The 24,850-nt window shown below is 31.8% G+C and overlaps 1 protein-coding gene across 2 annotated transcripts; it reads left to right on the forward strand.

The window, feature by feature from the left end:
* Positions 1-24,070, forward strand: LOC132719860 (isoleucine--tRNA ligase, mitochondrial-like). 2 transcript variants are annotated; one of them, XM_060703796.1, is made up of 23 exons: positions 1-325; positions 1,293-1,415; positions 3,397-3,550; positions 4,071-4,219; positions 4,615-4,664; positions 5,421-5,530; positions 5,897-5,987; positions 8,299-8,414; positions 8,921-9,087; positions 9,681-9,771; positions 10,114-10,259; positions 12,082-12,242; positions 12,769-12,871; positions 13,223-13,313; positions 13,909-14,014; positions 14,372-14,474; positions 17,958-18,083; positions 18,554-18,682; positions 19,050-19,156; positions 19,566-19,720; positions 20,337-20,522; positions 21,609-21,755; positions 22,713-24,070. In XM_060703796.1, the coding sequence occupies exons 1-23, from the start codon at positions 131-133 to the stop codon at positions 22,859-22,861; spliced, it is 2,955 nt and encodes a 984-aa protein (XP_060559779.1). In that variant the 5' UTR covers positions 1-130; the 3' UTR covers positions 22,862-24,070. The 2 variants fall into 2 exon arrangements, with proteins under 2 accessions (XP_060559779.1, XP_060559788.1); XM_060703805.1 differs by having other exon boundaries at positions 194-335.
* The last annotated feature ends 780 nt before the right edge of the window (positions 24,071-24,850 follow it).

The following is a 24,850-nucleotide window of genomic DNA, read 5'->3' on the forward strand; positions in this document are numbered from 1 at the left end:
TTAAGGTACCGAATTACACTTTACCCAATATGTCTGCGCCCATGATGAAGTTTTGCATTTTTCTAAGAAACTGCCGATTTCGCTCATAATTACTATGCCATGAACTATTTTAATGATACATTAATCCAGGATGAGGTTTATAACTATTTTGCAAGGAATACCCCCGAGAATATCATTGTCGCAGCGACGGTATATCTTCAATGGAAAGAAGTCGGGGTCAAACTCGAAGAAAAGCAAAAAATATAGTAGCACATTAAACTTGCCGCAGACAAGCTTTGCTATTTCGATGAGAGAGTCTTCGATTCGAGAGAAAGATATTCAAAAAGTAGGCATCTGTAAGGAGAGCTTCATGTTGAAAGATTTTTTAAAAATACTTGATGCCGATAGATCGCTACTGGTTAAGTCACTGACATTCAACAAATTTTTTAATTGTTTTTTATTTCATTTTCTTTTAAATATACACATGTAGTCTATAGCCGGGCAAGTCATAGCCTGTGCTCGCTTCGCAGGCCCGCTCTGCTTATATTCGCTTCTAAACAAGTGTCTGTGACATTCAACTTATTAGAAGATAAATTTGTCTTGCCAATAATGGACTGATTATCATAAAACAGTGTAAAATAATCTTCTGTTTAACATAGTAAACAAAAAATTACTTTCCTTCACAAGTTGACTATATATCATCACCCAAGTGCAGTAACGGGCTAACTCCTTATAAAATTTAATTATAGGAGTTAACCTGCTAGTGCACTAAGGTGGTAATATAATAAGGAGTTAATCCGTTGCTATACTAAGGTGACGGTATAATACAAACATTTTTTTTTTCTTTTTCTTTTTAATTTAGTTTTTTTTATTGATTGCTATTTCTGTTTAGTATCCACATAATACATGACAAAGCTACATTTAGAATATTAAAACGTATGTTTAATGAACACTGTCAGTGGATGTGTGAATGTCATCCTGAGATCAATATTTTAAGCTTGAAAATTCCTGTGTGTAGCATGGCACTCTGTATTGTCAACATACTTAACATTCCCATATGTCTGCTTTGAATTTCATTTATGAATTTAATAATTAATATTTTGGGTACAGCAGAACAATCTCAACTAAGCATTTCATTTTTTATTGAATGAGATCAAAGATTTTTTAATTTCAACGTATGCATGACCTCACATGACAAAATAATGAGAGTATGTCTGTAATAGAGTTGCATCAATAATACAGAGTTTGAGTACACATGAAATGTTATCTTGATATATGTAATAATGATACATGTATTAAAATATTAATTGCAGATATGTGGGTTTAAGGACCTGTATCATTGGCAAAGGGAGAATAATACAGGAAAAGAATTCATACTACATGATGGTCCTCCTTATGCAAATGGCAAGACACATGTTGGCCATGCTATTAATAAGGTAAAGATCCTGGAAAATGTTGAGTACTGTGATTCTGTGAAATCATTTAATTGTGTTGGGATGAAATTACAAGTAAACATACATGTAACTGTTTAAACAAATGTTCATTCTTAAATTAATGTATATCCTGTTTAAATTTATTTTTAGATTTTGAAATATATGCATCAGCCAGATGGACGTAGATGATAATGAGTTATTAGAAAAATAAGAATAAGAAAAAAAGTATTGTACAAAAATAAATTTTGTTGAATGCTTATTTGACACTATACTTCTGAAAATATAATCTTTGAAGTTTACCAAAATGAACCCTGCATCAGTTACATGTTAAGTATTTCATTTTTATGAAGCTTTATTAAAAAGAAATAATTAAAATTTAATGAAATACAAATACATACTGATATTTACCCCCCCAATGTTCAACACATGTTTATTTTATTAGCTCACCTGTCACAAAGTGACATGGTGAGCTTTTGTGATCACTTTTTGTCTGGCTTCCGGCCTTAAACTTTTCTTTAAACAACATCTCCTCATAAACCACTTAGCCAATTTCATCTAAACTTCACAGGAATGTTCCTTTGGTGGTCACCTTTAAAAAAATTTCAAAGAATTTAATCCCATGCAGAACTCTGGTTGCCATTGCAACAAAAGAAAAAACTTAAAATATCTTCTTTTAAAAATCCCAAAGAGGTAGAGCTTAGATATTTGGCATGAAACATCTTCTAGTGAGTGTCTATCAAGTTTGTTCAAATAAAAGCTCTGGGGTCAAAATTGGCCCAGCCCCAGGGGGTCATTGCTTTTCCTTATATGTATAGAGTAAAAACTTTAAAAAAAATCTTCTTGTAAAAAAACCAAAGAGCTAGAGCTTAAATATTTGGCATAAAACATCTTCTAGTGAGTGTCTATCAAGGTTGTTCAAATAAAATCTCTGGGGTCAAAATTGACCTGGGGGGATGTCATTGATTTTACTTTTATGTTATAGTAAAAACTTTAAAAAATCTTCTTTTAAAAAACCCAATGAGCTAGAGCTTAAATATTAAGCATGAAACATCTTCTGGTTGGATCAAATAAAAGCCCTGGGATCAAAATTGGCCCTCACGGCCGCGGGGGTTTTGTTTGTTTGGGTTTTACGTCACATCAACACAGTATAGGTCATATCGCGACGTTCCAGCTTTACTGGTGGAGGAAGACCTCAGGTGCCCTTCCGTGCATTATTTCAGGCACGAACGGGCACCTGAGTAGAACCACCGACGGGGCACTGATTTTCCTTATATGTCTATAGTAAAAACTTAAATAACCCATAGAGCTAGAGCTTAGATATTAAGCATGAAACATCTTCTAGGAGTGTCTACCAAATTTGTTCATATAAAAGCCCCAGGGTTAAATTTGCTCCTCCCCGTGGGTCTGATTTTCCTTACATGTCAATAATAATAAAAACTAAAAAAAAACTTCTTTAAAAAAAACCAAAGAGCAAGGGCTTAGATTTTAAGCATGAAACATCTTCAAATGGGTGTCTACAAAGTTTGTTCAAATAAAAGCCCTAGGGTCAAAATTAGCCCAGCCCCAGGGGGTCATTGATTTTCCTTATATATACATGTATATAGTTAAAACTTAAAAAAATCTACTTGTGAAAATCCAAAATAGTTAGAGCTTAGATATTTTGCGTAAAACATCGTCTAGTGAATGTCTACCAATTTTGTTCAAATGAAAACCCTAGGGTAAAAATTGGCCCGGCCCCAGGGGTCATTGATTTTGATATGTACTGTTACAGTGCAAATCCTGTATTTTTCATGATGTTTTAATTTTGCTATTTCTTCTGGGGTGAAAGAGGCTCCACCTAAACCTTTTGACCTCTTTCTCTGGTGACCCTTTGGGCCCCTCTTGTTATCAAATTTATAGATTTTGATTCCCTAATCTGATCAGGGCTTTTTATTATTATTTATTCATTACTGTATATCAATAGAAAACAGTCTTTTGATTTCAGATTTTGAAAGATATTGTATGCCGTTACCATATGTTGAGAGGGAGCTGTGTACACTATGTACCAGGCTGGGATTGTCATGGACTTCCTATAGAATTGAAAGCATTAAAGAATAAAAGCCAACAGAATCTGTCACCTCTTCAGATAAGAGACATTGGTACTTGTATAATAATTTTAAATCTTTAAATTATTCCAGGATATTACCATTATACATTGTATATCTATTAAATGACTTGAAAGTATTTGTGATGCATCTGTTTTGATTGTGCAGTATCAAAACCTAATAAGTGAAAAATGTATATGACTTTTTGATGAATTGTTTATCAACAATAGCAGAGCACATAAAGTTAATGTTTCAAAATTCATGTCATGGCTTTTAAATGTGTGAATTTAACAATTCATATCATTATGTTTGACGTTGTATGGAACTGCATTCTTTTAATAAACATTTATCCATTAGTAATGGGGAAAAAGGAATTTCTTTATTCATGTTTTGGTATTTTCTGAAGAATAAGTAATAAGGTTTTTTTTTGTACCAGCTATTAAGTACCAATTAAACAAATTACATAACAAATCATTGACAATATGTTGATAACTTGGTAAACTTAGCTAAAAATGAGCTTGGAAGGTCTTTACATTTGTACTTTCATATTTATTCAGATGTATTACTTTTTTAGCAAAGCAGTTTGCCGATGGGGCTGTTCAGACACAGATGTATAGTTTTAAACAATGGGGTGTGATAGGGGACTGGGATAATCCTTATTTTACATATAATCCTCAATATGAGGTGGAACAGTTAGAAGTATTTCTTCAGATGTATGAAAAGGTAATATTAATTGCAAAATTTTATTTTTGTGTCAATTTGTACAACAAGGTTTTTGAGGCATTTATTGTTTAGGTTTATTTGTATCATTATAAACTATTACTTCTCCATTCCATAAACTAGCGCCTTTCTAGTTGGATATAACATGCATGACTTTAGTGCCAAACAATTGCGAAAATTGTATTTCTACAACTAAATAGATAAATGAATTATTATGTATTTCTTTTGTTTGCATTTAAAAGAAAGCAAAATTAGATGTACACTAGTACAGCTGCATAATTTATTTTGAAAAAAAAATAAAATTATTTGTTATTTTATTCCAATACTGATGTGATTTTTTAACAAGTGTTGTCTCATAGCCATCATTAGTCATGAAGAAAACTACTCTTCTCTTCCAGGGTTATATCTACCAAGATCTGATGCCAGTGTTTTGGTCTCCTTCATCAAGGTAAAGCAATATTTATTTCCTTTCTAATTTTACTAAAGTTTTAAGGGTGACACTTTAAGATCATATGATGACTTTTTCCTTGTGGAGGATGAACTGTGGTGCCCTTCTATGCATTATTTCTGACATTAAAATAGTCTCCACCCTGTTACATCTGTAGCTTACTGTATATCTTAATCTTTTCATATGAGGAAATTTTCCAGCTAGCTTACAGGAGGTTCTATTCATTAAAATATTTTTATATATCTTGTCCAGTCAAGTTTTAAGTTTTGTTTATATGTAAAAAGTTAAACTGTGTCATAAGATAAAGATATCATAAAACTTCATTTTGTATATTGATTTATGTTTATCAACAAATGAGTATTAAAAAAAACTGTAATAGTGCTATACATGTACATGTAATTGTATGATTTCATCTATGAGGTACATTTTGATACTAAGCAGTACATTGCATAACAGTTAATTGAAAAAATATTGTTAAGGAAAAAAACATATGTGACATGAATATTTTACATTGGTTGTACAAGGTAAAACTGTCTTTGAGTCATATTTGTAGTGAAAATATAAATAATTTTATATAGCAAAAAGTCTTATTCTTCTATTCTTCTTGAATGTAAGAGCTACAAATGTACATGTTTTTTTTACATTTATTGTACCGGTAGTTTTGGGTGAAGTACAAGGTAGTGAATGTTAGTGTGTTTTACAATTCAAGCATCAGAACATAATACTTTTCTGACATACTGACCCTTATTATTTCAGGACAGCTTTAGCGGAGTCAGAATTAGAGTACAAGGCTGACCATGTTAGCACATCTATATATGTAAAATTCCCCATTACAGATACATCTAGTCAAATAAAGAATTTAATAGGTAATTTCAACATGATCTTTGTATTATATTGACATATTTTGAGACCTGGGCATATTGTATCTTTATTGTCATGTAATTCTTGATGATAAGTATTGCATTATATTTATTATTTTGTTGAGCATTCAAAAATATATTTGTCATTTAAACATAAGTTATATTAATCTGTAAAATAATAGTATGATTTACTTACAAGTATATTAACTTACATTTACTTTTTCATGAATGGCTTAATTTAACATGTTACTGTTAACAGGAAGGGACTTTAGATTTGCCACCTGTCTGTCCCTCCGTCAGTTTGATGATGAAATACTTTAATGCTATAAGTCACAAGTGAGAAATTTTGGACATAAACCTGCTATATTTCAGAAAATTCTCACCAATTTCATGCTGTAATATGGACAACAACTCCATGGACAATTCCTGCAAATCAAGCAGTTTGTTATGGTGAAGATATCAGGTAAATCTATTGTCTAGGATGATATATTAACCAAATAATTTTTCTTTGGTTTTTGTTTTGTATCAGGATATATAATTGAAATCATTTAAAAGGAATTGTAAAGAAAGTAGTCTCAACAGTTATATATCCAAAGTTAAAGAAAGCTATAAATGATATCCCGAAACAACCAATTTTCAATCACAACCTAAATTCAAACACATTCTTAATTCTGTGGCACGGATGTCATGCCTGACTAAATTGCATAAAGTCACATGTTGTATTAACTTCAAAACTTGCAGAAATGCCACACTTGATTAATTGTCAGATGTTTTCAGAAAAACAATAAGAAACTGTTTGTTTTAAGTGACACAATATAAATTGTCAAACTTTCACTATATCAATATAGTCTCTTGTTTAAAATAGTGGTAAAATTTTTTCTAAGCAATTTAATTTTTTTATAAAGTATTGGCAAAAGAGTTTTACCATTTACCATTTACCTCAGTCCAAGGTGTATTTAAAACATTTATTTATATGATATACCACTAAATATTCATCAGACTTACACAGGGGTCCTTATTAATAAAATCTTATATTGTTATCAATTTTTTTCATGTGATGATTGTAGAATAATTGTTTTGTAAGCGATACCAGCTGGCAGATCTAGACAAGTTTCCATATTTGCTAATATTTTAAAGTGGGGAAGGTAAAATGGCTGTAAAGATTGGATGCATTTAGCACCCCAAATAGCGTACTAAGAAGTGACACCTTTAACTGCCTTTTTAAACACATTAACAGTAGTCATACCAATGCATTGTGCTGTGCACATGTTATAACATTTAGTGTAAGTTTTTTAAAATCTTGAAAAAAATGTTGAAAATTGTTGAATACAGTAGACTATTGTGAAGTTTTCTACAATTTTTAGTAGCCCTGATTTATCTTTAACAAATTTTCCATGGTGATTACCCTGCTGTTTGAATTTAGGTTAAAATATTCCTGGGAGTAACCAGAGTGGGTCATATTGTTTTTATTGAATTTCTAAGAAAGATCAAGACTTGTTGAAAATGTACCAACCTGAAAATGAATAAGTGTTAATAGATGCATTAATAGCTAAAATAAATTTAAAGTATAATTTCCCCTTCCATTTATTATTGGCTAAAAACAGCTTAACTGATTGAATATTGGTTGTCCCGGGATATAAAAGTCATTAGAATTTACATATTGGACTAGTAAGGATTACTGGCTATGTAGGTTCAAACCCTGTCAGGGACAAGTCTTGAGCTAGAAACTTTTTACTCATTCCTTGCTACTGGTTGGTTCTAGGAATGGGATTGAATTTCTAGAGTATCCCTAAAAGCTATTAGCTTCCTACACAATCAGTTTAAAATGAATTCTTTATATTAGTGAAAATAAGGATTTGTGTATTTGATTTTCTACCATTCTCCTCATAGTTACTAGCATAGTTGATATATATTAATTGCTTGTCATTCAGCAGGGGTGCAATTAAGCAAGACCAATTGCTAAACTGATATCTTTTGTGCCTTTATTCCTTGTGAACCATTTTACTGAAAGATGCCCCTTGTGGCTGAGGTGTAGCTTTATGGGTTGAGGCATCAGAATTGCACCAATCATTACCCTGCTTGAATAAAAAGAGCGACTATATGAATTAAAATTATTGGGGTCTGTGCATCTCTCGGCTCCCAACAGGTGAGGTGGTTTTGACATTTGGTGTTGCTTAAAGTTTGGAACACCGGAGGTAGGCCAAAATCATCTTTCCTGTTTTGGCCCCATATGACCTAAACTGTGATGGTGCACCAGAAAAACCAAACAAGAAAATAGTAATAATAATAACTGAAGATAATGCCCTTTCTTTATTTAATATAGAAACAAGCAAAACATATTTGGATGATATCAAGCTGTTAAGTCAGTAATTACTTTTTTGCTAATTAGTGTATAGACAGTCATTATTGATGTTTAAGGGAACATCTCATCAAAGTTGTGTTATCTTATTCCTAAACAATATAATACATGTAGTTTTATATCTTAGTTCATTAGCTGCATTTTATAGTATTTCTGTTAGTTGAAGTATTGGATATTTGTTAAAATGAAAAAAACAAACAAACAAATAAAAACACCTTTTTTTTTACCCTGCTGTACTTTTGTAATAGACTTAGAATTTGGAATCTTGGAATGAAAGCTTTTAGTAAATATTTCAAATGATCAGCTACAAGTTAAATAACCGGCTCAATATTGATGTAATAGACATTTCTTTTCCTTATCACACATTTTTAGGGCAATAAAAACTCATTCAATATTTATTTATGATATTTTCCAGCTATGTATTGATGGAAGATGAATCCTCGAGAGATGTTTTTATATGTGAGGAGAGTTTTACTGAAAAACTGACAAACATTGTTGGAAAACCACTAATATGTATTGGCACCATTTCAGGTATTATTGTTAATATGATGTTATGTCAATTTTTGTAATAATGGCAACCATTTTAAATGTTAATAAAAAACTTCTCCTTTAAAGTTAGATTGAAATGCTTCATTATGTATTTACTAGCTTGATTTGCTATAGAGGATGTCCGATGCACTGAAACATAATCAATATAGTACAATTGTTAAACTAGTTAAAACTTTATTTATTCAATAAATTTACATATTCAACAGTTACATTTTCAATAAAAAATTTACTTGTGGGAAACAAAAAAAATAGTTTATATGCATTGTAATTGCCATATATTTTTGTTTAAACATAATACTTACTAAATATTAAAAAAAAAAAAAAGATCATAATGTTTGGTTATGTCTAGCAGCTTGGAGTGATAGCACAATATTTATTGCTTTCTCATCCTTCCTATTTTAAAATACTTGAAATTGCTATGAGACATAGTACAGTTCCACATCACTGACTTTTAAGTATTAATTTCATTTTCTGTTAATTTTGTTAAGGTGCAGCCCTTCAAGGTGTTATATACAGACATCCATTGACCAATGAAAGTCTCCCATTTCTTCCTGGCAGTCATGTGACTTCTAATAAAGGCACAGGATTGGTCCATACTGCCCCAGCACATGGTCATGATGATTTCCATCTTGCAAAAAGTCTTGGAATACAAATAGTTAGTACTTTGATGTGTAGAAAATATTAAGACTTTTGCTCATTTAACTTATGAAACCATATGAGTGCATGTTGTAATGTGAAAATATAACCATTTCTGTTAAAAGGGAATATTGGTTCTTGATGAAAGTGTATACCACTCAACTCAAAAGATGTTAAAGTTTTTGTCCTACAAGGGTCAAGAGACCACTCAACTCAAAAGATGTTAAAGTTTTTGTCCTATAAGGGTCAAGACTCAAAAGATTCCAGAATAAGTTATTCCAGGGAAAGGTTGAGCGTTAATCAAATATAATTACAACTTCCAGTTGTGTTAATATCAGATAGAATTATTTAGATAATTCTAATGAGAGACTGAATTGTTAGTAATTTTTTTAGATTATTCAAAACTCTTTAGGGATTTCACAAATCTTTAGTATGATAACATACAGATAAATGTGTACATTGATGAGACTAATGAACAAATAATAAACTACAAGAGTATTTAACCCTAAACCATAATTTCCTACATTTATCTGTCAAATACTGTATAGCAGAAGTAATTCTCTTAAAGATTATTTCCAGTAAGGATAGATAACTGTGATATTTCTCTTCTAGAAAAGTGCACTAGATGATAACTGTTGTTATACTGAGGAGGCTGGACCCCTGTTACAAGGGAAGACTGTTGGTAAAAATGCTGGAGAAGCAGGTAACTAGGTCTTTATATATTATACTGGTTGTTATGCAACTTTATTATTTTGATATAAGACAAAAATGGCTCCATTTAATGAAGTGTATTGAATTTTATTGTCTTATTTTATATTTTGACTTTTGAAGATAAACCTGATGCTCAAACATGTTAATTTTATTTTAGTTTCTTATGCATTGGTCCTACTTTTAGATGCTTTTATACCGGTATGTGTAAATTAGTTTTTCCTATCTTTATCATGAAGTGCAATGCATATCACTATGGGAGAACAATTTGACACAAACTATACTTTTGGTATGTATATTACATATTAAAATATTATAAGTATCAACTGTATTTCAGTGATAGATTTACTTGGTGCAAGTCTGATACATAAGGAAGATTTTGTCCATAGTTACCCATATGACTGGAGAACTAAAAAACCGGTGATCATACGTGCCAGTAGACAATGGTTTATAGACACGCAAGCTTTAAAACCAAGGGCCCTGGTATGTTTATACTTACACTAATAAATCATATGTGGGATATATTTTCTTTCAGTTCTTTGAGTTACTTTAAGGGCTTTCAAGTTCAAAATGCCATGAATGTGCCACATGAATAGAGCTGGGCCAGCCTGCATCTCTAACAGCCCAACCATAGTCTATTCTTTTGGCAATTTATTGCATTTTGATAATGAAGTTTCTTTAAAATAACAGTGGGCACAGCTTGATTCAAAGGAAGTTAATTTCATCTTATTCTAAGTGAATTGCAGATTCATATATCTTTATTTGTCAAATTATTTATAAATACAGTCCAACCCCGTTTATTCGAGGTGCCTAGGACTGAATATTTACTTCGAATAATCGAAATCGGAATATTGTGATAGACGAAAACTACTCCACTTTGACCAATCATCGCAAAACTACCGTTTTCAACACACTTGCTTCCTGTAATCAATTGAGAAAAATAAATATTAAAGAAAAAATGCGTAAAAATTATTGTATTGACATTGAATACATAAATACTAACATTTTATTCTACATTATGTATTGTTTTGTTTCGCGCAAAGCCTTGATAATGGCCGTGTCGTCACTTCGGTATTTACAGCTAAACTCTGGTATTTTTGATTAAGATAAATTAAGGCTCTCATGTAATGAAAAAAATGTTTTGGATGTTTTGACAAATTCACAGATACGGAATGTATAAAAATTATTGCTGTCATCTTCAACAAAATCGGACACGATGCATAGCTTTTCATTTTCGGTAATTAAAGTTCATTAAAGAACACACAAAGAGTTATTATCATGATTGTCTAATTACACCCATGACTGTGAATATTTTTCACAAGTCGACTGGTCAGCGAGTGGATCTGCGCCAATAAGTCTGGCTTTGAATAATAATTAGGCTATATTCGAATAATAGGTGTGAAATTCTTTCATAATTGTATAATCCGGACCGAAATTTTACTTCGAAAAATAGGAGGTATTCAGATAATGCATTTCGGATAATACGCTCGTATTTATATTGTTTTATATAGAGATAAAAACGGGACCGCCGATATACTTCGGATAATGCCGGGTATTCGAATAAAGGGTTGTCGGATAACCGGGGTCGGACTGTATGTATATTACAACAATGCCTTCTTTTGATGAAATTGCCAGAATGAATGTATGACAGTGTTACTATCAAGGCTTTAATTTATTTTTATTTTAATCCTCAAAGTGTATAAAGCTACATGTCATGAAATATTTTCTATGAATTTATAAACGGTAAAATTATTTTGTTTCCATAATCTTATGATAGGTTTTAAAAGACTTTTAAAATAGAATGTCTCAGTTATTTATTATACATAAATATTGTTTTTAACAGTATAAGATGTTTTGTGAAAAAAATTATAATATTAAGCTGATTTTTTAAGATGAGTTTTACTTTTTAGCAATGATTTATATGTGTTCCATTTGTTCTTAGGGAAAAATTCAAACAGATTTCTTTCATGAGGGTATTTTGGAATATTCTTTGTCAAAAATAAAACAAAAATTATGTAAACTATAGAAGCAGATATATAACTTTAGACACTTCAACCAGGGAAATTTGTGTAATGGATGTGCGTAGCTTTGAAATTGAAACAGTCTTTTCAATATTAAAGGGATTTCAATAATGAAAATAAAAAATCGAGCACCCAACAGTGGAGAGGCTGGTTAGACTGTATGGATGTGCAGGCTGACCTTGATCTATATTGGTGGCAAAGACTAATCACCTTTGGTACCTGAACCTCCAGGTTAAAGGTGAGAGACAAATGAATGTAACTATGTGTATTTGTTACACTTGTAGGAATGTTTGAATGATGTCACAGTGTATCCTAGCAACCTAAAACATCTCATGGAAAAGCAGTTAGACTCGAGAACATACTGGTGTATCTCTAGACAGAGGGTGTGGGGACTTCCTATACCTGTCTTCTACCATAAACATACACTCAAACCATTAATAAACAGGTATTTCTTTCCTATGAAATAGTGTACAAATATTTGTTTGTTATGAAATAAAGGTTTTGTCAAACATTTCATATATATACAATGACTTGATTGTATTCAGCAGTTTATATTATCTTATGTATCTGAGTGATAACATAACAAATAATTGCATACCAAAGTTGCTATGACCGACTGAACTTCCAAACATTTAGTACATGTACTAGTATTTGAATGTACACATAAATGGCTAACCAAATTTTCAAATATTCATTTTGATGTTCATTGGCATCCATAGTTTGTACATCATTACAAGCAGTTTTTGAAAAAGGGAATAATTTTCATTATATAAATGAAGAGTTTTGAGTGAAATTTGTAAAATTAACTTATTCTGTTTTTGTAATGCCCCCCAAAGTAGTTTTTGTAGCTTCCATCTGTCCATACATCCTTCCATCCAAAATTTGTCCATTTGTCTAGAGTTAGTTGTCGATGTGGATTGAATTAAAATCATCATGATACTGATATTTGTATATAACCATTTTACTTTCAGAGTTATAGTAGAGCATATAAAGGAGCTGGTAGGTAAACATGGGTCAGACTGCTGGTGGTCTATGTCAAACAAGGAACTTCTTCCTGATGAATTACTCAAACAGGTGAGTAGTAATACATTATATCAATATTTAGATTGCAGTTTGTTGTTTTTTTTTGGCAATTTTTTTTATGATTTTCTTTACTTGCTGAAATATTATTAAACTGTTGAATTAGAACCCATATTGTGTAAATTTCATCTAAATGGAAAATATGTTTCCTATTTTTCTTTAAACCTTCAGTATTTAAGAATTTTGCTAATATAAGCAAAAACTTATAGAGTTAGAGTTATTTTATATGTACATGTATCTGATGCAAAAGCTGAAAGTTGTTTGCAGTCAGAATAAGTTTTTACTTGATTAATATCACAGGTTTTTATCAGATAATTGACAACATGTAAATGGTTTTGTATTTAGAATGGACTGGGTGCAAGTGATGACTATACAAAAGGAGAAGATATATTAGATATCTGGTTTGATAGTGGGGCATCCTGGGCAGCAGTGCTAGGTAATTTCTTACTTCAAGAGCAATTTGTTTGTTTGTATTCTACAGTACTTAAAGTTTTAAAGATTTTCTTGTCCATATACATCAATGATTAAACATTTTCTAGCATAGAAAATGCTTGATAATGTTAGCTTAATAAATGTACATGTTTATAAAAGTGAATTGATTAAAGTTTTACATCTGCTATTTTGTGTTATATACCTTGTATTATGGTTGGAACTTTTATATTAGTCCAATATATCAGACTTTACAGGCTTGATATAGTTTATGTTGGTCAAACCCAACTGCATTGCCCAGAAGCAAAAATATCTCAAAGCAACATCATATTTATAGGACAACTTTTATATGAATTCAAGATATTGCTGTTGATTTGAATTCTAATTAAACACATCTACATGGATTTATAATATCTTGGTATACTTCAAAAACAGCAAGTGATAAGCATACATATATTGATATGAATATGATACATATTCCTGTTTTGCCATGATAGATAACATACATCAGTGTGATAAAGAATGGCAAGTTTGTAACTATGAGAATTATATGATCTATTCACACTTGAAGTATAACATACATATATTGTTAATATTATCAGGTGACAAACAAGCAGACGTGTATATGGAAGGAACCGATCAGTTCCGGGGCTGGTTTCAGTCATCTCTTCTTACATCAGTGGCAGTAAAAGACAGAGCGCCTTACAAGTGAGTTAACTCCCTTTTAATTTGAGGTGTTACCTTCCTTGATATGCACATGACTTTGTACATTCTAGCTTTACGTATTTAGAAAGTAAAAAGTAGGTTATATAAATATAGATGAAATGAATAACTTAATATAAAAACAAAGGTATTTTTATTGTCAATGTAAAATATTGATCAGAGTTTGATTGTATTGAAAAATTATTGTGATTATTTTAATAACAAACAGCATGATAAGCCAAAAACAAACACTAATAAATCATGTTATTTTATATCATATTATGTCATATTTTTTCTGCATCTTAAAAAGGTCAATGTTATAGAAGGTTGTAATGTAGTGCTAGTAATTGATCACTATTACAGAAGTTTAGTTGTACATGGGTTTACAATGGATGAAGATGGAAAAAAGATGTCCAAGTCAATAGGTAATGTGGTAGATCCAGATGTAGTCATTAATGGTGGAAAGGTATGTTAGGACCCTTGATTAAGGACTTTTGACATTTGATAAGGAAAGAAATCAACTAAAAAAGTTAAATAGTCAATGATAATTGCAGGCCTCGACACTAACTTTTTTAGCAGGTGGTTAGCCGGACCATTAGATTTGAAATTAAGGCGGTCCTTCCAGGAGTCAGGTGGTCAATTATTATTATGTCATTTTACTGCAAAATTAGAAAAAATATGTTTAAAATTGATGACAAAGATGTATCATTAACCTTAAGAAAACAGATATTTTAGATATATATTTTTATGTAATCAGAAATACTAGTAAAGGAGAGCAAGTTAGTAGTTATTTTATCATAAAGTTATTTGGTTTTTTATATGTCATTCAAAATACACAACAGGGCTCTTATTATGCCCCCATTTCGAAGAAAAGGGGGTATATTGCTTTGCACTTGTCGGTCCGTCGGTCCGTCGGTCCGTCGGTCCGTAGACCAAATGGTTTCCGAGTGATAACTAAAGAACCCTTAGGCCTAGAACTTCAAACTTGGTATGGTGATTGGTCATGACCATAGATCGACCCTATTGATTTTGGGGTCAAGGGGTCAAAGGTCAAGGTCACATTGACCTTGTAAGCAAAACAGTTTCCGATCAATACTAAAGAACTTTAAGGCCTAGAACTTCAAACTTGGTTATGGTGATTGGTCATGATCAGTAGATGACCCTATTGATTTTTGGGGTCAAGGGTCAAAGGTCAAGGTCACATTGACCTTGTAAGCCAAAAACGGTTTCCGATCAATAGCTAAAGAACTTTAAGGCCTAGGAACTTCAAACTTGGTATGGTGATTGGTCATGATCAGTAGATACCCCCCTATTGATTTTTGGGGGTCAAGGGGTCAAAGGTCAAGGTCACATTGACCTTCATTGGGTAAAAACAGTTTCCGATCAATAACGAAAGAACCCTTAGGCCTAGGACTTCAAACTTGATATGGTGATTGGTCATGATCTGTAGATGGACCCCTATTGTCTTTTTTGGGTCAAGGGGCAAAGGTCAAGGTCACATTGACCTCTTAGGTAAAAACGGTTTCGGATCAAAACAAAAGAATCCCTTAGACTAGGAAACTTCAAACTGGTATGGTGATTTGGTCCTGATTGGTCATGACCAGCAGATGACCCCTATTGATATTGGGGTTAGGGGTCAAAGGGCAAGGTCACGTTGACCTTGTAGGTAAAAATGCTTTCCAATCAATAACTTAAGAACCCTTAGGCCTAGGAACTTCAAACTTGGTATGGTGATTGGTCATGACCAGCAGATGACCTATTGATTTTGGGGTCAAGGGGTCAAAAGGTCAAAGGTCACATTGACCTTTGTAGGTAAAACGGTTTCCCATCAATTAACTAAAAAAAGCTTAGGCCTAGGAACTTCAAACTTTTGTATGACTGATTTGGTCGTGACCAGCAGATGACCCCCTATTTGAGTTTTTTGGTCGAAAGGGGTCAAATTTTTGTCAAGGTCACATTGACCTTGCTAAAGTAAAAACGCGTTTTCTGCATCAAATAACTTTAAGAACGCTTAGGCCTTAGGAACTTCAAACTTGGTATGGTGATTTGTCATGCCAGCAGATTACCCCTATGACATTTTGGGATCAAGGGGTCAAAGGTCAAGGTCACATTGACATTGTAAGTCAAAAACGGTTTCTGCTTCAATAACTAAAAGTGAACGCTTCGGCCTAGGTACTCAAACCATGGTGAGGTTCGATGGCAGCGCAGATGACCCCTATTGATTTTGTGGTCAAAGTCAAGGTCATCATTTGACCTATGTATGTTAAAACGAGCTTTTTAATCAATAACTAAAGAACCCTTAGGCCTAAAGTAACTTCAAAACTTGGTATGGTGATTGGTCATGACTAGCAGAAGGACCTATTGATTTTGGGTGCAAGGGGCAAAAGGTTAAGGGTCACATTGATCTTGTAGGTTAAAACGGTTTCTGGATTCAATTAAACTAAAAACCCTTTAGGCCTAGGAACTTCAACTTGTGTATGATATGGTCGGGTGAGCCAACAGATGACCCCTATTGAGTTTTGGCGTCAAGGGGTCAGAAGGTTAAGGCTCAATGACCACGTAGATACTTGATAACCCTTATTTAATTGTTTTGATCACTGGTTCAGAAGTTCACTTGCATAATAACCTTATCACATGACTAATTGGCTGCTGATAGGGGGCATACATGTTTTACAAACATATCTTGTTTATGTTAACTTTTATATTGAAGTGATTTCTCTCTCAACTCAAGTTAGGGAATAGTGAAACAATTTGTGTCTGTAATGACATGTATCTTTTATAGATTAACATTTTTTAATAAAACTAATAAATTATCTTAAAACAAGGAAATAGCTAGAGGATAAAAAAAAAATAACTAATGTTTTATATAACTATATAGTTTAGGCTTATTTTTCTCACAGATGAGATATAATACCCGAATTTTTACCTCCCTGTTGCTTGTTGTTTATTATTTATTTTTAACATGAGTATGTGTTAACCTTTTAAAGTAATTTTAACTCTGGAGAAGGAATGGATTCTCTATCGTTAAAACAAGTTAAAATAAAAGAATAAAGTAGCAAAGAATTACTTAGATGCATATATTCCAGTTCCTTTTGTTTGCTGCCATTATTAAGTATATGAAAAATTTTGAGTTTATCTTATATCCCATACAATATGATAATTACCATCGTCGGATGCACCACGGTTAATTAACATGAAATTATAACATAAATGTTACTGGTTTCCACCGTAGTATCTGACGATGCATAATTATTAGCATCATTTGAATGCATTTTGTACTTAATTTGATATCAACAAAAGTCTAAACTCTTTTTAACTTGCATAAACCAAATTTAGCGACTTAAAATGAAATTATAGATGACTCAAGAACTTTTTTTAACTAATCAGATAATTAATGAACCATATACATGTACATCGGACAAATGATTTTAAAGAAAATGTTTATAACATGTTTTTGACCAAATCACCATTCTCCCAAATGAGTCTGCACCAACCAGAAAATTCAAGTGGTCCGACGGACCAGCGGCTTTTAAAATTAGGTGGTCCTTGCCAATATCAGGTGGTCTGGGACCAACGGACCACCGCTAATGTCGAGGCCTGTAATTGGTATGTACGGTGCAGTGACTTAACAAATTTTAAGGATAAGGCTGAGCGTTGCTTTCTAACAATAATTTCTTCATACACTGGCTTTCTTAAATTTTTCATACATTTACTTGTTGCCTTCAAGTAACTTACATTAGTCACATAAAAGAAAAATGTCGATTTTTAACCAATTACTTCAATTAGTTTTCTGAACTAAAAAAAAAGATTGGACATCTGCTTTCTTTTTAATTTATATTGTTGGTTGATGTCAATAAAATATAGCTCACTTAACAGTTTATCTCGTATAAAGGGATATATATGTATATCACATATAATCTTGAACTATTTACAATAAATCATATTCTAGAATAAAGAGAAGGAGCCAGCCTATGGTGCTGATGTTTTAAGGTGGTGGGCTGCTGTTGCCAATTTACAAACACATTCTACCATAGGAAAATCAAAGCTGGATCAGATGTTAGGAGAAATATATGAGGTAAAAATGTGATCAACTATTCTAATGTTATCATGTACATGTATATTGCTCTTGAGAATTTATTCAGAAGTTTTCAGACCATGGACCTCTTGGATCGCAAATTAGATGGTCTCCTTATTGAGCTAAGTGGATGTTGATGTAGGACATCAAGTGTAATGGTCTATGTCTAGCTTTTGTGACCATTTGGGGCATAAGTAACATATTTGATATTATTTTAACATGAATTATGGCCTACTATCTGCCTTTCAATGTGCGGATCATGGGTTTGAACCTGACTTAGGTCACAGTTATGTTTCCTCATATGACACTCTGTACTGGTTTGTTCCAGGAACCAGATTTGAGAGTACTTCATCAAAGTCAACTTAAAAAAATAATTTTAGGCAGAAAATTTGAAATTCATATGCAGATAGTTGAGGAAAGAATTGAATTCTTCTTTAGAAAGAAACATAAATTTTATATCTTTTATACAGTTGAGAAAGTCATTAAGATTTCTGTTGGGTAACATTAGTACTGGGAGTTCACCAGAACCTGTTGACTATAACTTACTGTGGCCTCAAGATAAATATATGCTCTACCAACTCTATAAACTAGGAACTCAGGTATGAACATTGGTTTTTTTACATTCTAGAAATTTAAAAAAAAAAAGTTGAGTGACCATCTTGTTTTGCCGTCAATTTTATATATCCGCAGGCTTATAGTTTTTTCCAAGCCTTTGCTTTTTATAATGTATACACAGTACACTTGAATAGTTATTAAAATTTAAATCAACGCAGGTCAAGAAGTTAGAATTATTTGATAGAAATTAAAAATGTCACAAGAAATTTGATTTCATTACTTTCATGAAGATATTTGATGCAGTTTATATAGATTTGAAATGAATATATTTCTACATGTATCTGCAAATGATTGATTAAGTGATAATGTTGACAGAAGTCAAGTTAATTATATATTTTTGATCATATGTAGGTTGTGAAATTTTATGAAAATTACGAGTATGTAAAGCTGCTACATGCTGTGGATATATTCTGTAAAGAGGAAGTGTCCAAATTCTATTCTGTGATTGTCAAAGACAGGTAAGATTTCTAGTTTGTACTGTTAGTATTATGTAAGTGTGGTAGTATAGAATAGCCACAATGTGATATTTAAAACCAGTGCTCGCCCATATGGTTCAGTCAGGTGGTGAGCCATATATACTGTACATATATAATACCCAACTTTATCATGTACACACATGTAGTATTATGAAATATAATGGTGAATTTATGTTTCTGTTTTTACAGAATCATAGAATTTGATTTTGAAGAGATTTGTCTTTTCAGCAAAGGCCTTGGTTTAAAAAGTCTAGAGTGCAATTCACAAGTAGGGCTAAAGTATTTAAGACTATTTTTTAATTAAATATAAGATCAGAGTGTTCATTATTTATTGGATTATTGAAAGAAATATTTTGCTTAATCATTCACCTACTATTGCTATGTTTTCTAGGTGTTATTGTGGAGAGAAGGAAAGTTTACCTCGTCAAGCTAGTTTGACCACTCAGTACTATATATTAGATGTTCTGACAAGGTCACTGGCACCAATCTTACCACATATAACTGAAGATCTCTATTACCATTACCCACCTAGTAGGCGGAAAAAAGGTATGATATCATAATTCATTCTATGGATGTTTTTTTTAAGCCTCATTTTCATAAGGGGAGCAGTGGTCTTATCGTTAAGGTGTCTACCTCTAAACCCAGGCTTGGATAGAACCTGACTGGGATCCTGAAAATGTTATCTAACACAAGTACTGGTTATAGTCCAGGAAGAAGACACAAGCCAAAATTTTATTCATAGTAACAACATTTTGCTTTTTACAAAATCTGATAAAACTTGTTGATAGAATGATGGTAACAAAGCCAGGTTAATGACAATGTGTTTGTAAGAATAATGGCTATTGCATTTAAATACTGGCTTTTATTTTGAGTCAGTAAAGTCATGTTCTTATTTTCATTATTTCTCTTACCAGTTATTCAACAAGTCAAGTGTGGTAAGACAGCTATCAATCTAAATTCTTATAGATGTGTTCAACTCAATTGCTTGTCTCTGTTCAGTCAGTTTCATATCATTCATTTTATATTTATTCTGAAAAGTGATGTCACACAGAAGCTAATTTGATCTTTATATGACTTATAAAACTGATGAAGAATGTCAGAGTTTCACAAGCATATAGGGAATATATGACCCAGATCAGCTATTTTTCTATCGTCATTACAGATGTGGATAGTTTATTCAAAACTGGTTGGTATAGTCTTCCTGAAGAGTGGAATAACTTAGATATTGTACATACGTTTGAGCCAGTAATGGATATCAGAGATCATCTACAAGATGTCATCCAATCAGAGCCTTCCATTGAATTTGATGTCCTCATTTATACAAGTAGCTTACTATATAACAAATTAAAATGATTGAAAACTTTTCATTTGAAATGAAAAGTGATAAATTTTAAAGTTGGATTTTTTAGATTTATGATAAAAACTTGAGAACCCTTTTTTCTCAACTACCTTTGCAGGTAATGCTTCCTAACTAACCTTTTACTTATGTCATATTTGAACATGGTAATCACCATATATGAGACATTTATCACCCAAAAGTAACTAAATACGGCACCCAAATTTTCCCTCTCCCAATTAAAAAATTTGACTCGCGAACACTAAATTTTATGTTTTCAAACTCTTTTTGAAAATTTTATGCCCCCCGTCTGCCTTTTAATTTATGCTCCACTAATAAGAAGTTTGATCGTGCTGTGATGGAATTGGTTCATGCATGAATCCATCATCTATACATATATAACATCTTCCTTGTCCAATCAATAAGTTAAGGATTAAGCCATGGTTTATGTTACTTGATTAAAACATTGCCAATGACCAGTAGGTGACCGTTACTGATTTTGAAGTATTTAGTTCAAAGGTTAAGGACATAATGATACCTTGTGTTGTATTGTTGTCCAATCAATAATTTGAGAAAAAGAGCCTCGGTAGAGATGTTGCCCGTTGAACCTTTTGTATTATTGTCAAGCATTAAGAATAATCGAGCACAATGTTCTGCTGGCAGAATTTTCATGTTATCTTTGGTTGTCTGTGATCATTTAATCAATACAAGTGAAGCTTTGAATCCGTTGGTGGGTAGGGAATATAGTTTTGCTTTTGTCCGTCCTTAGACTAATGAGGGGCATCTATCTCATATAGAAACATTTCTAGTATTTATAAAAATATCTGGCAAAAGTGATCCCTCAGAAGCATTAAAAACAGCAAAATTAAATGAAAATTGCAAACTTGGTTTAAATGAGTCTGTCCATGAGGGATAATGAAAAAAGTGCAACAACCCTCATGCCTCCTAGCACTGGCTTGAGCAGTACTTAATTCTCAACACTTAAAAGTGCTGGACTCAGTGATCCGAAGGACCAGAAAAAATATAACAACCAGTCATATGTCTAGTATTTATTTAATGTCAAACCATTGTGTTTTCAAAGTGTTACATTTTTCATGTAGGAGTTACAGAAGGATCATACATCCAGTGAGTCAGCTCTGTGTGAGATATTTCAAACAGCTAGTACAACATTGACCGACGAGGCCCTTACTGTCATACCTGATGATGTGCAGGCAGTTAATGGCATTTGTAACGTTCATATGAAAGGTATAAATATTCCTGATTATACCATTATGCTCAGAAAAATTTTGTTTTTAATTCATTAGAAATATCAAAATATGGGTTTAATAAATGTTTTAACAATGATTAAAGCATGTAAGATGTTTTAAACAAACTTGAGAAAATTTAGCGCTAAATGTGCAGTTAATGTATCGAAAAAGTAGCAAAAAATGTAAACAAAAATACTATTTCACTATAATTATCCAAATGTCGAATAGAGTAAAAAGTAAAAGGAGAAGTTCTAACAATAGCTAATAAGTTAACATTTTGGAAACTGTTACAAGATACAAAAAATAAAAATATGTGAGAAATAAAATTAATAAAAAGAATAAGGAAAGTGAAACACACGAAACAGAGTGGGTCAGGTTTCTATAATTTTATTAAAGACCTATGAGAAATAAAATTGTTAGAATTTCTGAGGCATAATGGGCCTTTAACTGTATCGATAATTTTTTTTATATTTAATCTATCTTCTTATAAATTTTATATGCTGGCCTATTCAATAATTTATTCTAGACTGATTGAACGGAATAATAGAACTAAGTTGACAATATCAGACTCTTAAATTGGCATGAAATAAAATTGCCCCTGTCTTACTACCAAGTATATTTGAAAGTAAGACTGTTAAATTTTATCAAGCCTAGAGGCTTCAATTTGAAGGTACTTTCTGTACTATAATATTACACATTTGTTTATCGTCATTGGACAAAAGTGGCATTTATATTGTTTTGTTGCAAGTTTATGATTTAAATGGCACTGTAATTATGCAGTTTCATGATTTTTATTGAAGACTTTAGAATTCTAAAGTTATAGGACTGTATATAAAAATTGTTATATAACACAATATATAACCTCAAAAAACTTACTGCTAATACTGTTGTTGTTTTGATTCATTTTGTTTTTCCCAGCACCAAATGGTGTAACTTATTAAATATTTATTTTCAGATGGATTCAAACATCCAGAGAAATATGTGATTATTTTAAAAGATACAGATTGTTTCCTCTGTGAACGTTGTAGAAGATTTACTGCCGAGTCAGCAGATTCACCATGTCATCGATGTATGGATGTTCTAGCTACAGGATGGGAAAACTAAAACATTTTAAAATAAAACCCTTAGATTTTATCTTTTAACAAACTTTACAGCCATGATACTGGTGGCTTTTATTCAATTTAGAGTAATATGAATATAGCTAGAACTAAAAACAAGTGGTAGATTTTTCTAATTTGCAAAAGACACAAAAAACAAGTTTCATGTAAAGTTCATCTTTTTAAAAATGATAATGGTTATGGGAAAAGAAAGCAGCCTGATCACTGCCTTTTTGACAATTAGAACTATAATTTAATGTACATGTTGTATGAATGGTGCTTGTGGTGTTAATTAACATGTGTTGTTTTAATTCATTGTTTGCAAAAGTTAATGAACGGTATCTAGGGCTCTGTAAATTTAATTTTTCAATTGTTACTGATGATCTGTTAAGATGTTTATGATAATCGTAAAGTAGTAATACTTTATTAAATGTATATTAATCTTAGCCTGGGTATTTTCACCTAAGCTTTAGTCATTTGGGGATGTTACAAGTACTGAATTTTCAGTACAAGGTAACAAACAAGTTCTTGGAAAAGTGCCAAGTTAGTACTGTAATTCATCCTGGCACTTCACATTATTTCTAAGGACTTTATATTGGTACTCAAGAGTACTTCAATAACTTAAATAAAGAAAAATATATTTTACAGGATTTATCAGACATGTCTTATGTTATAACAAAAACAAGAAAGAAATATATTTAATTTTTAAACCTTGATTGTCATTTAGTGTGTATTACACAATTTTAAAGCAGTTAAAGTTGAAAAAAAAATCTTTTACTGAATGTTAGGAAAATAGAGATACAAAAATGATTAAGATGGCAGACTAGATTTTACTTAACGCATTTTAAACTTTTACCTCACATAATCTTATAGTAAATTTAACCAACAGTATGAAGCCTGGTCAGACTGTAACAATGTAGAGAGGCTGACCTGGCTCTATACTGCTGGCATATATCCAGCATTATTGCTTCTAAAGTCTGGTGTGTTAAAAAAAACAAAATGGCTGCCATTAGGAAATATAATTTTAGACAGGATATTTTGTATAAATATATGGCAGTGTTTATCATGTAAGATGATTGAATATACTGTTATACTTCATGGTCAGTGAAGATCAAGTTAAGTGCTTGCTGTTTTTGTATTTGTTCTATATAAGTTCTAAGTTGGTATTTATTAAAAAATCTTTTTATTTATGAAAAATAAAAGTGTAAACAAAGAATTTGTTCATTTGTCCATTTTTAGTGGTCCATGAAAATGGTACATGTATTATGTTTAGCTGAATATTTACATGATTGCATTGTCCTACACTCATACCCCATTTTTAACAATGACATCAGCAATAATGTTTGAGCAGACAAGATTGTATCATAATCAACATTTGCACTGCCACTCTTTTGGAAGAACCATTTCAAGTGTATTAATGTCGCAACCTGTGGTCCAGAACGCACGGAATTCAGGATCAAATCAAACATAGAGGGAAACTAATAACTGCTTTTGTTTTGATATTTAAAGTCATTTGTGCCACAGAAAATTATAACTGATTAATTATATCATGTATTTGGTGATCAATTTGTCGATTGAAACTTTAGCTTGAAATATGATAGGGGCCTACTCTGAATGACAAAAATCGATATACGGCACAAGGGCATACCAGATACCGGAACTTTTCCGGACCACTGTTGTGACATGTGACCATGTTAACTGAACTATCTTCTCCTATTTATATTGGTTTCTGCATTAGTAACATTGCAGATCATGCAAAGGAAAAGGTTTTTAAACACGCTATATTGACACTTGTCAACATTCTTTTTGAAATTTACACATTAAACCTAACTAGATCAGCATTTACTGTTTACTCAACATGCAGGGTATGATATCATTCATTTCATCCTTTATAATAAGCATGGGCACCAAGTTTACAAGATCAGTTAGTATTCTGTGTGCAGAACCTTTACTGATACCTCATCTGTCTGTTACATACTTTTGCCTGTCTGATACT

The sequence above is a fragment of the Ruditapes philippinarum genome, unplaced genomic scaffold, assembly GCF_026571515.1.
Source record: "Ruditapes philippinarum isolate M1 unplaced genomic scaffold, ASM2657151v2 ctg821_1_1_1_1, whole genome shotgun sequence".
Taxonomy (NCBI): Eukaryota; Metazoa; Mollusca; class Bivalvia; order Venerida; family Veneridae; genus Ruditapes; species Ruditapes philippinarum.